Raw genomic sequence first — 16,742 nt, forward strand, 5'->3', positions numbered from 1 at the left:
GTAACCTACAGATGATATAAAACTTGTAATACAATGCATGTAGATACTATGTAAATTAAACCTGCATGCTTAATTATATATTTAAATATATACAAACATATGTATGACCTGAGAATCTATAGATGTATAAAATCTATAGTATCCCAGGTATGAGGGTATGTTATGCAATCAGTGCCCTGCTTATTAAGGTATGACTAAACCCATTTAAATATCCAAAGAAGAAATGAATGGAAAATTTCAAGCATATGTAACTGAGATCTCAAAGGCATCTGTTCTAATATTCAGTTATAATTCAATTCATCTGTTGTATGATATGAAATAGTTTTCAAATAAATCATAAAAATAGCAGTGTAATTTTTCAGTTCTATCAATGTGGAAATTTGACAAACCAAGGTCCTGCTGTCCACCATACCCACACATGGGCACCATAGTGGCCTCCTCATGCTGATCTGTCTTCTCCTCTATGCAGCAACAGAAAGAGTAGCGTCGTGGGCACTAATGAACAGGGTGGGATATTTGTACATTTCTTACATTTTCTTGCATTAGGCTTACTATAAAAATTTCTTACCAGGAAGTTCCAGTTGGCATCAATCTGAGTCACCATACCAGAGAGGAACAAGCCCAGGAAGAGAAGCGAAAAGAAGAAAGCTGTCACCGACACAAACATGACCCATCCTTGGAGCAGAGGTAGAGGAACATTGGAGGAAGCAACCAAAATCCACACAAGTCCTCCAAGTACCTGAAAGAAAAAAAGAACACAGTCGTCGATTTGCATTCGAACACTCAAAAAAAAAAAAAAAAAAAAAAAAAAAAAAGAACAGGGTAGCAGCTTTGTATTAGAGTCCACTTCTCTGCTGAGTTAACCCCATTTGCATCCACATTGCTCTCCCATTCTGACCTGAAGCCCCTGTATGCCTCTCTGCTACCCCAGTTTTCATTGTTTCCATATCATTACACAACATGTGTTCTTCCCGTAAGTGCAAAACTAGCTCTAACACAGAGGTCAAGTCAGCTCTGGACCTAGATTTTCATGTTGGAGTCTCTTCCTCATCCAGGTATTCTCTAGTTATCTACACACACTGCAATGTTTCCCAGCCATTTGCACACACCGGCAGTGCTCTTCAGACAGCCACACACACCTCCAGTGTTCCCCAGACATCCACAACACCTGCAGAGTTCCCCAGACACACACACACACACACACACACACACACACACACACATTGGGTTTTTATTCCAGTCGACATCGTACTGCTTGGTCTTCCTTCCCACTCCTTCCTTTCTCACTGATTGTTAGAGTTTCTGAGAGAAGGAGAGCTGTAACTCTCTAATTTCCCATGTGCGGTGCTCATGGTTCTGTGTCCATCATACCTACTTGTACTTTTGACATCAGTTCCTACCCTATACGATCATAGCTGCAACTGTTGTCAAGAGAGTTAGCAAGGCAAGCCATCAGCACTCATTGTCTGCCATGTGCTGGGAATCAAATTTGTGTCTTAGATTCATGTAATAAGTGATAGCTACTAATAACATCCAGGCACTGTGCTAAATGCTGGGAATAAAATCAAGCTGCACTGGCCTCTATTACACAACTGAGTCTATTCTAGGAAATGGACAGCAAAGCAAGTGCTGAAAATACTGCTGAACCAATGCCAGAGCTGGCAGAAAACTGGGCACTACACTTCCTCTAAGTAAATGCTCCGGATGCAGATCTGAGCAGTCAGGGAATGTATCCTAGAAGTCATAAGCCCCAGGATGGGGCTGGGTGTAGAGGGAGTCTAGGCAGCAGAGAAATCTGGTGGTGACGGATAGAAGGACAGGTACCTTAGCACAGCAAAGAACACAGATCATAGCCAACTGGTAATAAGCTAGAGGGTATTGAGGACACATAGAGCAATTCAGTTCATGGTAGGGCAATGGAGGCCATGATTGTCTTGAACAAGAAGTGGCATATTCAAGGCCTGCACCTGGAAGGTTTGCTGGCTAGAATGTGAAAACGGACTGAGTAGGGAAGGATGCAGGAGAGGGAAGGATGCAGGACTGAGGGCCACATGGGATGACAGTGTAGCATTACTTATCATGAATGAATGGAGAACAGAGAGGAGGTGATGGGTTAGATAGACATTTCTAAGTAGAGGATGATGGTGCTTGATCAGATATAGGGCACGGCAGGCAAAGCATGGAAGGGAAATCCCCAGATTCTGGCAACGGGAACTAGGATGACGTCAGAAAACACAGGAGGAGAAACTGGGGCAATGATACCCAGTCTTCTCCCATCAAAGCAAGAAAAGTGGGGTGGCCTTTGTAAGACAGAGTAGGCTTTCTGTGATCTTACCAGTCTCTTATGTCCTTTTCCTTTAAAAAATTTATTTATTTTTATTTATGTGCATCTGTGTTTTGCCAGCATGTTTCAGTTTGATGGTGGTGGATCCCCTGGAGCTTGAGTTACAGACAGTTGTGAGCTGCCATGTGTATGCTGGGAATTAAACCTTGGTCCTCTGATTGAGCAGCCAGTGCTCTTAACTGCTGAGCCATCTGTCCAGTCCCCCTTTTTATCTTATGCCACCAAACCCTATCACAGAAAGAGAAAAAAAATCCACAGCTCAGAAACAAATCTCTTTTGTGTCTGCGTGGCTGGCACTGCTGGACCAGTAAGTCACTGGAGTGTGCTTGAGTCCCTAACTCATACCTAACCTTGAACCATTATCTTTAAAACAAAACAAAACAAAACAAAACAAAACAAAACAAAACAAAACTCTGTTAAGCTCTACCTATTCTCAGCTACCCTCTCTCGTCTCATCATCCCCAAAAGGATGTGAATACTTGGCCTTTTCTCTGTCTTCACTACCAGACTTTCTTGGCAGTACACTATTTTTTATATCTCTGCATCCAAGTCATTTATTATTCCCATGGTAACTCTTTCCTAACTACCAGTCAAAGACTAGTATACATTTGGCAACACAAAAAGTCTGCTCACACCCTTGCTTCAAAGATGCCTTGGGCAGCTAGGAACCCTTCTTCCTGCTCTCCCACAACCCCATACAAGATGTTCTCAATATTTGTTCAGTGAACATACAGACTACAGTGCTAGACAAGTGCTTATCTAAGAGCAATCTGAGATCCAACCCTGAAAGACCAGCAGGCATCTGCTTGTAGATTTCTTTGTACTTAAGTAATATACAAATTGTACAAATCGCAAAGGATAAAACTTCAAGTTTTACAACAAATGGCTCAAGCTAGGTGTGGTGGTACATTCCTTTAACTCCAGCAGAGGCAAAGGCAGGTGGATCTCCAAGTTTAAGGCCAGCCTGATCTATAAAAGTGAGTTCCAGGACAGCCAGGGCTACACAGAGAAACACTGCTTAAAAAAAAAGCCAGACAAAAAACTCAGTCATATATCTTGATGATATACTCTGAAGAAACATTCTACACACAATATATATTACCACTTGTGTAATGATAGTTCAGTATCCATTTAATAAACTTATAGCTGTGCTAATATATCTCAATTCCTATTACTTTCAAATAAAAAATTAACAACCCCTAATATTTTATACAATAAATTTAAGTGATGAATATTAATGTATGTTAATTTTAACTGCCAGTTTATTAGTTATCATGAAAGTTAGAATAAGCTTGTTCCAGAGTAGAATATCTCCTCTCTTACATCACTTACTGAATATTTGAAGGCAGTAAGAATGTCTCTAACTTGCTTTTCAGTCTTTTTGCTGGTAGTCTTTCCTTATTCTCTATTTACAAAAATTTTATATTACTGAAAATACAATTTATAAGTTGTGAATCATTATTAAATTTCAATTAATTCAGGCAACATTTACTTCGAAGCTCTGTGCAAAGATAATGAGGAACTAAGAACAACTGGTCATCATTTATTTAAGAGCCAAATTGAGCAGACAAGCACACTCACACAACTGAGGCATTGTGGTAAGTTCACATCTCTAAATAATCTTTCAGAATAAAAGTAGTATTGAATAAACCTGAACTCAAATAGATGGGCCCCAAACCTATTCTGCTAGACACATAGCAAGAACATTCAAGAAAACACAAACAAAACAAAACAAAACAACCCCAAAAAACCCAACAACAACAACCTCGCAAACAGATGAGATTCCAGCTCTGAATATTCTAACTGAGGGAGAAATACATGCCATTAAATCTGATTGGGGAACAGATTGTGGCAAGTGTTATAAAAAGGAGCACAGTGAGTTCTGTGTGATGGGAGAGGGGGCCAGCAATGTAACTGGAGGCATCCTGAAAGGTGGGCAGCACGGCAGGATTGATGTCAGACTTGGGCAGAGATACTAACAAGAAAGAATATGGGTTAACTGCTCTTTCGAACTCTAAATTATACCCTTTCCTACACCTTGAGCTTTGAAAAGGAAACTGGGTACTTATAGAAGAAGTGATCTGATTGGCCCCATTTGTGGAGGGTGGGTGGCATGGCAACGGAAGGGAGAAGAGAGAATGAGTGCTAGTTTCTTCTTTCTCAATTAATCCCACCCACATAGCAACATCTATGTGTTTGTTCTGCTCATGGGCTAGCTTTGAATGACAGTGGCTCAGTGCATTTAAGTTCTCATTTAAAGGAATGAGTGGATGGCACAATTATGCTTACATTAGATAGCCATTTTTCCCCACTTCAAGAGTTTCATTAACTGTCATCTGCAAAACCCTGGGTTCAAAATACACACACACACACACACACACACACACACACACACACACACACACACAACACACACACACACACAGACAGACACACACAAACAAATATCCAGCAGCAGACTGAAACAGATGAAGAGACTCATAGCCAAACATTGGGCAGAGCTTGCGGTATCTTTTTTTCCTTTTGTTTTTGGATATTTTCTTTATTTATATTTCAAATGTTATCCCCTTTCCTGGTTTCCTCTCTGAAAACTCCCCTATCCCCCTCCCTCTGCTCACCAAGCCACTCATACCTGCTTCCTGGCCCTGGCATTCCCTCACACTGGGGCATAGAGCCTTCACTGGACCAAGGGCCTTTCCTCCCATTGATGTCCGATAAGGCCATCCTCTGCTACATATGCAGCTGGAGCCATGAATCCAACCATGTGTAGTCTTTGTTTGGTGGTTTAGTCCCTGGGAGCTCTGGGGGTACTAGTTAGTTCATATTGTTGCTCCCCCTATGGGGCTGCAAACTCCTTCAGCTCCTTGGGTCCTTTCTCTAGCTCCTTCATTGGGGACCCTGTGCTCAGTCCAATGGATGGCTTCGAGAACCCATCTTTGCATTTGTCAGGCACTGGCAGAGCCTCTCTGGAGAGAGCTATATCAGGCTCCTGTCAGCAGATCTTGGTGAGTCTTGTAAAAGAGTTAGGGAAAGAACTAAGCAAGCCTGAGGGGTCAAGGACAAAAGACCCACTGAGTCAACTAACCTGAGCCTGTAGAGCTCAAAGAGACTGAACCACCAACCAAAGAGCATGCAGGGGCTGGACGTAGGCCCCTTACCCCTTTGTAGCAGGTGTGCAGCTTGGTCTTCATGTCAGTCCCCTAACAATGGGCGTGGGGATTGTCTCTGAATGTTGCCTGCACTGGATCCCTTTCCCCTACCTAGACTGCCTGTTTCAGCCTCAATGGGTGAGGAGGTGCTTAGTCATGCTGGGACTAGATGTCCTAGGGTGGAGTGGTACCCTGGGGGGGGGGGAACTCCTCCTTCTCTTGGAGAAAGGGGGAGGGGGGAAGGGATTTGTAAGGATGGGATTGGGAGAAGAGGAGGGAGGGGGCTGTGATTGGGGATGTAATATGAATAAATAAAATAATGAAAAGAAGAAGAGGAAGAGGAGGAGGAAGAAGAAGAAGAGGAGGAGGAGGAAGAGGAAGAAGAAGAAGAAGAAGAAGAAGAAGAAGAAGAAGAAGAAGAAGAAGCAGCAGCAACAACAATGTTGATTCTGTAGAAGTCACTATGGTTTTGACCCATGTATTTCTTCCCTTCTTCTGATTTCCTTTCCCTTCTAAGCCTTTCAATTTGGCTTCAACATTAATACGTGAGATTCCCATGAGACTGGCTGTGCTTGGAATACTGGATTCCAGTTTTGGGCTTTAGTAAACTTGGAACATTTCCCAAGTAAGTGATAATAGCCAGTGTCCCTGTTCAGGGGAAGTAGTCCCACTATTAGGGATGAACAGGAGAACACTGAAATGGTTAATAGAGGGAAAGAGCTGATAAAGTATCCTGGCAACAGCAAGTGTGTAAACTGCAAAGAGAGGATTGCATATGCCATCACTCCCCCACGTTCATTTGCATCTTGGATCTGAGACCACATTCTGACCTCATGTCTACCTCTGCCTGCTGCTGCTCCCAGGTGTTCTAAAAAGCATGTTAATTATGTAGAAAATGTGCTTTCACTTCAAATTTCTGTAAGGAACTAAATCAGGGCTCAGGGATTCAACCAAGCTTCCAACAAAAAGGCTCCTCTGCATCCAGGTACCACAAAGGAAAGAACCTTCTAGAAACACCCTCCAGCTTCCCTGTTGTTGGCTGTTCACATCTTCTTGGCCCAACTTTATGAATATCTGGCAAATGTGTGTTCAATTATGTTCTGAGGTGAAGTTATTAATGTGTTCCCCGTTAGGTTTTGAGAGTGCAGTGTTCACCTGAGGCTGTGTTGGGGGGCTGTGGAATTTTTTGGAGGTGGGGCCTACCTGGAAGAAGTGGGTCACTACAGGTCATGCTTTGGGGGTCATTGTCTAGTCCCCTTTCTGGCTTGAGTTCTCCTTCTACTTCTAACTTGCTGGTTAGAAGGGATCTGAGGAGCCATAGGTGCATAGAAGTCCACGATGCATTCCCCACTCTGATGAACTGTATCCTCCTAAACTGTGAGCCAAAGTAAATTCTCTCTCCTTTAGGTTGCATGAACCAGGTAGTTTATCATCACAGCTAATGGGAAATAAAAGCAATAGACTACTCATTTCTAAAACAACAGATTTTATTTTTTTGGTTTAAAATGCATATGCTAATTAGCTTTCAGCTCTGTAGACCAGAAGCCTTCCCCCCACCATACAAACAAGAGGGGCAGATAGTCACCTACAGATCACAATACACTGAACCCTCACAGCTGGACCTGAGCACAGTTTCCTGAGAAACTACAGGCTCGTGAAATACACAGCCCCACAAGAAAACATGGTCCTGGCAGGGGCGAAATGCTTGTGATTTGGGCTGTGTGGATTACAGACTTCTCAACCTGCCTTCTATTTGGATGGCTCTCCTATGCTCCCAAAGGAATCCTTTTGGCAAATATCTCTTCTCTTTTCCAAAGATACTCATTTCCTTCCTGACAGGTTCTGACATTTTCCAACCTTCTTGACACCTCCATTTTTTTATATACCTTACTACTATTAAGTAAACATGCAAATTTGTAATGTTTGAGAGAACACCAATCTTAAGAGACAATTTCCCGTGCCTAATACCCTAGAGAAAAACACTTCGTTATTTAGAATTTTGTGCTGTATGGTTATCTGCATGAATGGCCATGCCATCTCTCTTCTGCAGCAGGGAGACTGAACAACCAGCAGGCTTGGGGGTGGGGAGTAACTCTGTCTCTCAGGATTGGCTTACAGAATTAATTTGAGCATGAAATCAACAATAATACAATCACAGAATTATTAGCCAACATATACTGGGTTTTTATGGTCAGATCTGTGCTAAGGGTTTTGTTTTTTTTTATCAACGTAACCCTTACAGAGCCTAAGAGATATTATGAGCCCCCTTTATAGGGAAGTTAGTTGAGGGGCAGAACACTCAGTCACCTTGCCAAAGCTGCACAGTTAACAAATGTGGGATTTCAACCTGGCACTGGGTGCCAGAGCTTACAGGGCTTATGCTTTTATCAGTATACTTTTATGCCCCTTTAAACATTAGTGTTTATTCTAGACTTAGATTTCTACCAACTATCCAAATGACTGCCTCCAGTCACATAAAACTGGCCCAATGGTAACATGGGGAAGTTTCATGCAAATGCTTTAAACCCTTCACCTACTTATTAAGTGCTTCTGTTTTAATGAGTGCCCATGTACTGGGTACCTATTCAAAATTATAGTTACAAAAATAAGTTGAATTAGAATTTATTACCCACATAAACAGAGAATCTATAGTAACTACATGCTACGTTCAATTTATATCTTGAAGTTTTGTTTTGTTTTTAAACTGGAAACATACTTATGTCAAGAGATACAATATTTTACTGATAGATACCTTTACAAGCTGTGCCATAAAATACAAATTCATTTACAATGTAGCTGTGCCCAAGAGTCCTCATACTAGAGAATTTGGGCACCCACCCACATCAAACCTCTTTCATTCAGTAAAGTTCCTTTTTCAATCCCTTTTCTCTGTATTCCAGTACATTATTCCATCCTTTACACACAAAGAATGAGCCACCCTTGTCCATGTGTCTGCCCAGCATGCCACAAATCACTGCATAGCTGACCTGTGGTACCATATCTCCCAGAAAAACTTCTCTGGCCAGAAGCCACCCTCTGTGTTTCTGTGGTTACTGATGCATGCATCCTTTTGACCATTTACCACATCTAGATTGAAATCATAGGCTCACATGCCTTTTACTCACTGGGCTGTAAAGTCAGAATTGGTGACATTTCCTTAAATGTTTCTGAAAACTGGGAAACCAGGTGGTTCTTTCTACATAAGGTGTTCAATAGTATTCTGCCCCAAAGGGACAGAAACCAATCAGTGAGCAAGACATGCACCTTCAGATCCAAGGTACACCTGGCTGTCTGAAGGCCAGCCCATTTCCTGGTACGAGATGGATGTCTAAGACAGGTAGGACAAGCAGAAGCATGTCCTTCTTAGTTAATTTTCTAGTAATTATTGGCAACAAGCACCACCCGTGACAAGATCTTTGGATGCTGAGGAAGAACATGGACGTGATGGAAAAACAGTCATGTCTTGCAAACATACCCGACCAACACCAATTTTCAATCTTCTTTGGTCCCCATTTGCCCAAAATACCTTCTTAATTCCTCAACTGATACTGTTAAGTTTTGATTACTTTAGCCCCTAGGCACCTGCCTGCCTGCTCCCTAACCATGCTGACATCCATTCAGATTGCTCCTGGATTAACCTTGGCACAGGTTATAGATTACACTAATCTGGAGGTTCAAGTCAGAATGATTTGTTATTTCTGAATTAGGGACACAACAGATTATAAGAAGCAAGGGCAAGCCGGGCAGTGGTGGCGCACGCCTTTAATCCCAGCACTTGGGAGGCAGAGGCAGGCGGATTTCTGAGTTCAAAGGCCAACCTGGTCTACAGAATGAGTTCCAGGACAGCCAGGACTACACAGAGAAACCCTGTCTGGAAAAAAAAAAAAAAAAAAAAAGAAGCAAAGGCAGAAAAAGACATATGCAGACTTGGTCTATGAACTCAAGTCTGTTAATTACAAAATAAGTTTTACTTTCTGGTTTGTATTTAAATTACATTTGTCAGTGCTACAAAGTCATCCCTTCACCTCATATGACTCGAACTTCCATGTCAGTTTTCTGACTAGCTACTGCAAACTCTAAAATAGAAACCAAATGGTGCAGTAGAGAAGTGTGCTCTGGCCTCTTTACATTTGTATTTATCATTTCCTGTGCTTTCTGAAATCTCCTTTTAGTATGTAGGTAACACACTATCATGGGCATTAAACATGCCTGCATGCCAATGTCCTGCCAAGAACTGGACAGACTATTACCTCCTTTTATTCTACTGACAGCCTTCCTTTTGAAAGTCTCTATGCAAAAGTTAAGAGTGTCAGGCAGGGTTGCTATGAAAAGACTGCACCCTCTTCTATGAACAGGCCAATGAGGAATTCAGGTCAAACTGTCTAACTGGGAGAAATATTAGAATTTACAACCTTAAACAGCATATCTGCTCCCACACTGCTTTTCACCACTCAACAGTTCTTTTTGAATATTCTTAAACACTGTGTTATAGCCAATACCATAGCATAGCATTTGCTGACTTCTGCACGTGTGTCACACCGAGTCCAGTAGCCTGGTACCAGTTCCTCATCACTGGCCTTGTTAATTCAGTCCCATCCCAGCAGCTATGTCCAGTCTACAGCTCTTACTACCAGGCACATTTTTATACAGTCATATAAAGCAAATCTCTCCCCTTTGACCTTTCCGTTTGCAGCTCAAGGTCAATCCTTTCAGCAAGTTGGTTCAAAGTCTTCAAAATTTTAGTTCCTATTTCCTACAGGGCTGTGATTCAGGGAACATGAACGGTGAACAAAGACATCTGGCACGGGCATTGGCTTACTTTCTCTTACAAAACGTTAAAGGGTCTTTTTTTGCGATGGAAGACTGTTAACTCATAGGTACAAGGGGAAAAGGTATTATGCATAGGATAAAAACGCTTGTAGAGATGCAAGCACATTGGTTTCTAGGCCTTCTAATCTACTTCAAACAGTGTCGCTTTGCAATCAAAATCTATTTTCTAGACAAGGAAAGAAAGCTCTAAATACCAGCACATTTACATGTTAGTAAGACTGTATTCAAAGACATTGATTAGTTGGCAATAACTGGAAATACCTTCCAGAGTACCCTACAAGACTGCACTTGCCTCTGCCCCTTCCTTCTCACCACCCTCCCCTTGTGCTCCTCCTCAGATACATCTTGTATTTCAGTCATGTCTAGTAGCACCTGAGAGAACATCCAAGTTCACATATTAGTTGATCCACTAATATAGGAACCATTAATAAATATATGAACAGCCCACTACGAAGCCTCCAGCTTTTCTCCTGAAATTTTTCCATCCTTCTTTTTCTTGGTATTATTTCAGGATCTTATCAGTTCTTATCTGAACTGTATTAATCGATCATTGATCTCCTGCCTTTTTAACTTTAATCTCTGTGTTTTACAAAGAAATGTCATTAAAGATTTCTAAGGTGCAAAGCTGACCAGGTTTGACCCTGTCCTCAGCAATCCTCTGTGGAGAACAGATTCAAAGCCCGACCTAACATCTGCCAGCAAACCACAGCTTCAGCCTTACTAGCAGCCTCTTCCTTCTCTTTTCCTATCTTCTCATCAGTCACACCAAAATACTAACACTTGCTAGAAATTTCATGGTATGGTCTGACTATTTTTCTCTTTTCTTAATCTCTGAGGCTTGTATGTGCCTTTCTTCCTACCTGGAATTTTGTCTCACCACTTCAGGCTAACCTCAAATGTTACTGCCCCCATTCCAGCTCCCAGTCCTAGCTCTCCAGTAGCTAAACACTCTCTTTCTTGTAAGTATTTCCAGGTCTATCTCAGCATTTCACAAAACTGTAAATGCATTTAACTTTTATATCCTGCTACACCACCTATCTATGTATCCATCTATGTATGTATGTATGTATGTATGTATGTATGTATCTATCTATCTATCTATCTATCTATCTATCTATCTACCTATCATCTGTCTACCCGAAACAAGGTCTCTCTAAGTAGCCGTTGGCTTCACGTAAGTAGCCAAATTAGCTTCCATCTCACAGAGATCCACTTGCCCCTGTTTCCTGGATGTGGAAATTAAAGGCATGCAGCAATATGCCCGGAATACACAACTGCTTTTAAGGGCAAGGACTATACTGGCTATCAGATTCTCAGGGCATAAAGAGACGGCCCGATGAAGAGTGTGTCCTTTAGTATATTATTATGTTAAATAAAGGGAAAATAATTATGGCACTAAAACCACTACAGTTAGAAGAATGTAGAAACTGTGTTCTAGAATTCCTCTCATAAAGAGAAATGTACACAAATGATTTGGAGGTGTTTTTAAACAGTGACGCTGTGAGAGCCACTGAATAAGTCAATGTCACTGTTCTCCACAATTAACAGTGCTATGCTTGATTTTTTCTTACACATTTTTATAAAATAATGTCATTGAGGCGAGAAGCCTAACCTTCTCGTGCATCATGTGAATAAAGACCCTCTGATATTACAGCTAGGCCTAGTCAGAAAATGGTTTTCAATTATATTTCACCTTTCGTGACCGCATTTCTTCCAAACAGAAGTGACTTTTTTTTTTTTTTTTGTATAACCTCTTAACTAGATCAGAAGAGCTTTCAGGTGAGGAGGCATCCAAATAGTTTTGTGCGCACTAGGAAGTCATTAAATCTTCACTCTAGAAACACTGAGAGGATCTGACAATTGTAACTTTTGTTCATGAGAACAAGTGTGGGCATGGCATGACACTGTGTTAGTGTAAACAGCCTTGGGTGTCAGACCTCACATGTTCCTATTAGTTGTGACAGGGTCTGCTTTGCTGTTCACTGTCTAAGTGAGGCTCTCTGGTCCAAGAAGTTTCTGGGATTCCATTGTATCTACCTGCAATCTCACACAGGAGCAATGACTGCAAACAGAAACTACCTCAGAGGGCAGCAATTCACGAGTTCTAGTGTTTGAACACAGGCCCACATACTTTTGCTTCAAGTCCTTTACTCCTTGAGCCACTGTCCTAGCCCAGGAAATGATAATTTTTGGAGTTACTGTTTTCAGTCTGAGCTAAAAAGCTTGGCTTTGCAGATGGGATGGATCCCTAGGTGAGATGGTCTCTGGATGGCCTTTTCTCCAGTCTCTGTTCCATTTTTTTGTCCCTGTCTTTCCTTTGGACAGGAACATTTCTGGGTTAAAAATTTTTAAATGGGTGGGTGGCCCCATCCCTCAACGGGGGGCCATGCCTATGTATTGGAGGTGGTCCCTTCAGGTTCTATCTCTCCTTTGTTGGCCATTTCAGTCATGGGCTCTAGGAACTCATCTCACCTGCAGACACCAAACCCCCACACTATAGTTGATGTCAAGCAGCACTTGCTGACAGGAGCCTGGTATGGCTGTTCCCTGAAGTTCTACCAGCACCTGACCAATACAGATGCAGATAATCACAGCCAACCATCAGACTGAGCCTGGAGACCCCAATGAAAGAGCTAGGGGAAAGACTGAAGGAGCTGAAGGGGTTTGCAACCCTATAGGAAGTACAGTATCAACTAATTGAACCACCCAGAGCTCTCAGGGACTAACTATCAACCAAAGAGTATACATGGAGGGATCCATGGCTCCAGATACATATGTAGTAGAGGATAGCCTTATCTGACATGAGTGGGAGGGGAAGTTCTTGGTCCTGTTTACGCTCGATGCCCCAGCATAGGGGGATCCTAGAGCAATGAAGCAGGAGTGGGAGGAATACTGTCATAGAGGCAAAGGGGAAGCGAGGGAGGGATGGGATACGGGGTTTGTAATCAGGAAAGGGGATATCATTTGAAATGTAAATGAATAAAATGATTAATAAAAAAGACTTGGTTTTGCAATTCTAACTTTGTGTTAAATTTTATAGATACATGGTAAGGATATATATGGAAAGAATAACTTAGCCCAAACTCAAAGGGTTGGCAAGTCAGAAAACCAGTGGTAGAACATAACTATCTAAAAACAATTTCATGAATGCAAAGTTGGAATATGCCCCACTTATGAAACAGGTATTGTAAATTGCCCTACTTGGTTCTGATGGGGGGGGGCAGACACTATTTACAGAAAGTCATAAGTGCAGTACAGTACCAGAAACTGGAATTAAATTCCTTGTGCAAAGTTAGTATGAGAACTGAGTTCTAAGATCACGGTCTCATTAGCAGAACCTCCTACTGATAGATGAAACCATCTTCACCGAATACAGCTTGCATAGCTTCAGACAGCAACATGACCCAAAACGAAGAAATCTTGGCGGTAAACGGATTTCAATGGAAGGTCAAATTTTAAAGAGAGTATAAGAGATAGCTAGAAACATTAACAGAAGTTAAAATAATTGGTTCTCCGTGTGGAGTTTACTTAGTATTTGAGACTGTGCCTAGGGAATCCTCACATTTAGTTTTCAGGGAGAGGAACCATGGGAGTCTGTAACTTAGGAATCAAAAAAGGAATAAAAAATATCCTAGAGCAATCATCAAATGTAGGGGTCAGGGCGTTTCAAGTGAGTCACTTCTCTCTTGTCTGAACGCCCCTCAGGGTGGGTATTCTAGTTAGAAGACCACGGAGGTGATCTGGCTGCTCTCTTCATCTTATGATCCAGTATCACTGAGCATTCCAGAAGGATGGGGGCCAAAAAGGAACCTTTGGTTTGGCTCCATGAGGCCTCTCATTTCCCTGAGGTCACTGGGTTCATTGGTACATTTTGATCCTCCCCATGGGGACAGGTAACAGAAGTTCAGGGAGGGGGTAAAAAGATAACTTCAACTTAAATTTGGAAAGACATTTGACCATAAAAAAAAAAATTGTAGGGCTGGTAGAGTAGCTTGGCCAGTAAGGTGCTTGCACCTTAGTCCTGAGGTCCTGACTTCAACTCTCAGGATGCACTTAAGACAAGCTGGGTATGTTGTTGTGTGATGTCTATGCTAGCTGAGCCCTGGCCAGCCACACTATTCTACAAGGCAGTAAGAGAACTTGATCAGCCTGATCCCCATACTCGCCCTCAAAAGAGTTGACAGGATGGTGAGATGGTTCAGTGGTGGGAAGTCCCTGACCTCAAACCTCTGAACCTTAGTTTGACCCCTGGAACCCACAAAGTAAAAGTAGAGAATCCACTCCTGAAGTTGTCCTCTTACTTCCATAAAGTATTATGGAAGTGATCATGCCCTCCCCTTCCCTCAATTAATAAGCAAAATATGAAAAAGAAACAGTGGGCAGTCTCTGAGGAATGACACCCAAGGTTGTCCTTTGGCCTCCATATGCACTTGCACACACAAGCATGAGCCCACACACATGCACCCACATCAACAGAACATGCATGTGTGCGCATGTGCATGCACACACACACACACACACACACCGTGCAAATTCAAAGAGACACTTCTATCTTTATAAGCGTCTAAGCACATGTCAGGGTTAGGTAAGTTTCCAGAGGAGCAGAAGTTTAAGAAAGCAGGAAGCAAGCCATGTTTTTGGAAATGTGTGAGATACTTCCTCACATTTCCAGGATCTAATCATTCTATCAGTTCTAACAAACACACATATTCACATTTGTGAGGAAATTCTCTTTTCTACACAGCCTGGTTCAAAGACTCTATCAGTGGGTTGCAGCTATACTATGTATTAGAATCCCCAGGGACCTTAAAAAAATTAGCTGACTCTGGGTGCTCCCCTAGAGACTCTGATTTAATTAGGCTGGGCTGGCAACAGGACTTGTAAGAGCTGCCAAGTTATTAAGTACAGCAAGAGAACTAACTACTATGGTAGATAGGAAAAGGAGATATGAAGTTGGGAGGGGTTCAATAAGTCACCTCTATGATTTGTTAACCTTTAGTACTAGTGTCCCATAAAGTGTGGCACATCCACAGGTGGATCCTGAGTATCACTTGATTTAGTAAGACTTCCGTGCACGGAATATATATATATATATATATATATATATATATATATATATATATATATATATATACACATATACATACACACATACATACATACATATGAAAGACTTCTGTGTGTATGTTTTAGCTATATATTTGAATAACTATAAGGAACCAACCTATCAAATTGGAGATTAAATGTACATTACTCCTGAGAATGAGCCTAACTTCTACCAAAGTTTAGGCTGTGCCTCTATGTCTTCAGATCTTCTGTAAATTCCAGGATAAGTAGGACGTAAGTAAAGCCGTGGGAAGAACTCGTGAAAGAGGAAGCAAGCACGTGGAACTTGAGGAACATGGCAGGAAAGGAGCCCAGAATCTGGGATCTCTTTCTCTGCAACGATTCCTGTTTTAAAAGATGTGTCCCCTCCACAGTTAGGAGTCTGGTCCAATGCCATCTCCTCCCTGTTCCTCTCACATGGATGCCTGCCACCCACCTCAGTCATTCCTACGATGCTGAATCGGGCTCAAACCCGAACCCACGCCAGGGTCTTCTAGTGTCACACTCACTATCTGATCTCAGGTGCCACTGCCTGTGACTCATTCACTTGGGTCTCTTCTTTCAGATTCAAATCTGAGCTAAACCCAAGGTGGCTTGGCTACCTAAGCATAATGGGGCAGAAAACCAATGCCCACGAGGTTTTCAGCTCAGCAGCACAAAAGGGAACCCCGAGTGACCTAGATCCAGGTTATGCAAACTCGCAGGAGTGGATGAGGGTTGACATGAAAACCCTAAACAGAGCAAACAGAACCAGCCGGCAGGAATGACACCGCTTTGCTGACATTTCTTTCTATTTGACATTCTCCTGGCATGACGCAACCCCAGTTGCCCAATTTCTATTTGCACATTTCCCCCTTGTCCACAAGGAGCTTCAAAACCTCCCAACTCCACAGCATTCCTTTCGCTAAGTTCAAGTGTCTAGTTCAACAAGGTGGCAGGGCAGGCTTGTGGCATCAACTTGACTTTGGGCGGAGCAAAGTGTTCTGAGGTGGTTTGGAATTCTCAGGTAAACTTAGAAAGGACGAGGTGCAAAGGCAAGAGCTGAGGCTGACTGCTCCACTTCCACTTTGCCCCTCCATTTTCACACCCACTTGATTACACACTGCCTGCTGCACCTACAACCTCACCTCTCTCCCTGCCCTGTTCTTTCCCAATCCAAAGGGCACTGGCTATGGCAAGGGTGAGTCTGGTGAAAACCATACCCAGGCTTCAGCCTCCTCTTCCTTTCCCTGGCGCCTTGCGTCCAGGCTTTCCACATCCTAACAGCTTCCTGGCCACCCAGTCATCAGTTCACCTTTGCACCACCCAACAAA

At 42.4% G+C, this 16,742-nt stretch overlaps 1 protein-coding gene across 1 annotated transcript in view; it reads right to left on the reverse strand.

Moving 5' to 3' along the window:
* The window catches only part of Mal2 (mal, T cell differentiation protein 2), a 31,111-nt gene that overhangs the window by 13,579 nt on the left and 790 nt on the right, over positions 1-16,742 (reverse strand). The window contains exon 2 of the mRNA XM_021183583.3: positions 569-739. Coding sequence (XP_021039242.1) covers positions 569-739 — 171 coding nt within the window. The remainder of the gene's footprint in view (positions 1-568; positions 740-16,742) is intronic.

This window comes from Mus caroli, unplaced genomic scaffold, assembly GCF_978045245.1.
Source record: "Mus caroli unplaced genomic scaffold, Mus_caroli_1 scaffold_16, whole genome shotgun sequence".
In the NCBI taxonomy this organism is placed as follows: domain Eukaryota; kingdom Metazoa; phylum Chordata; class Mammalia; order Rodentia; family Muridae; genus Mus; species Mus caroli.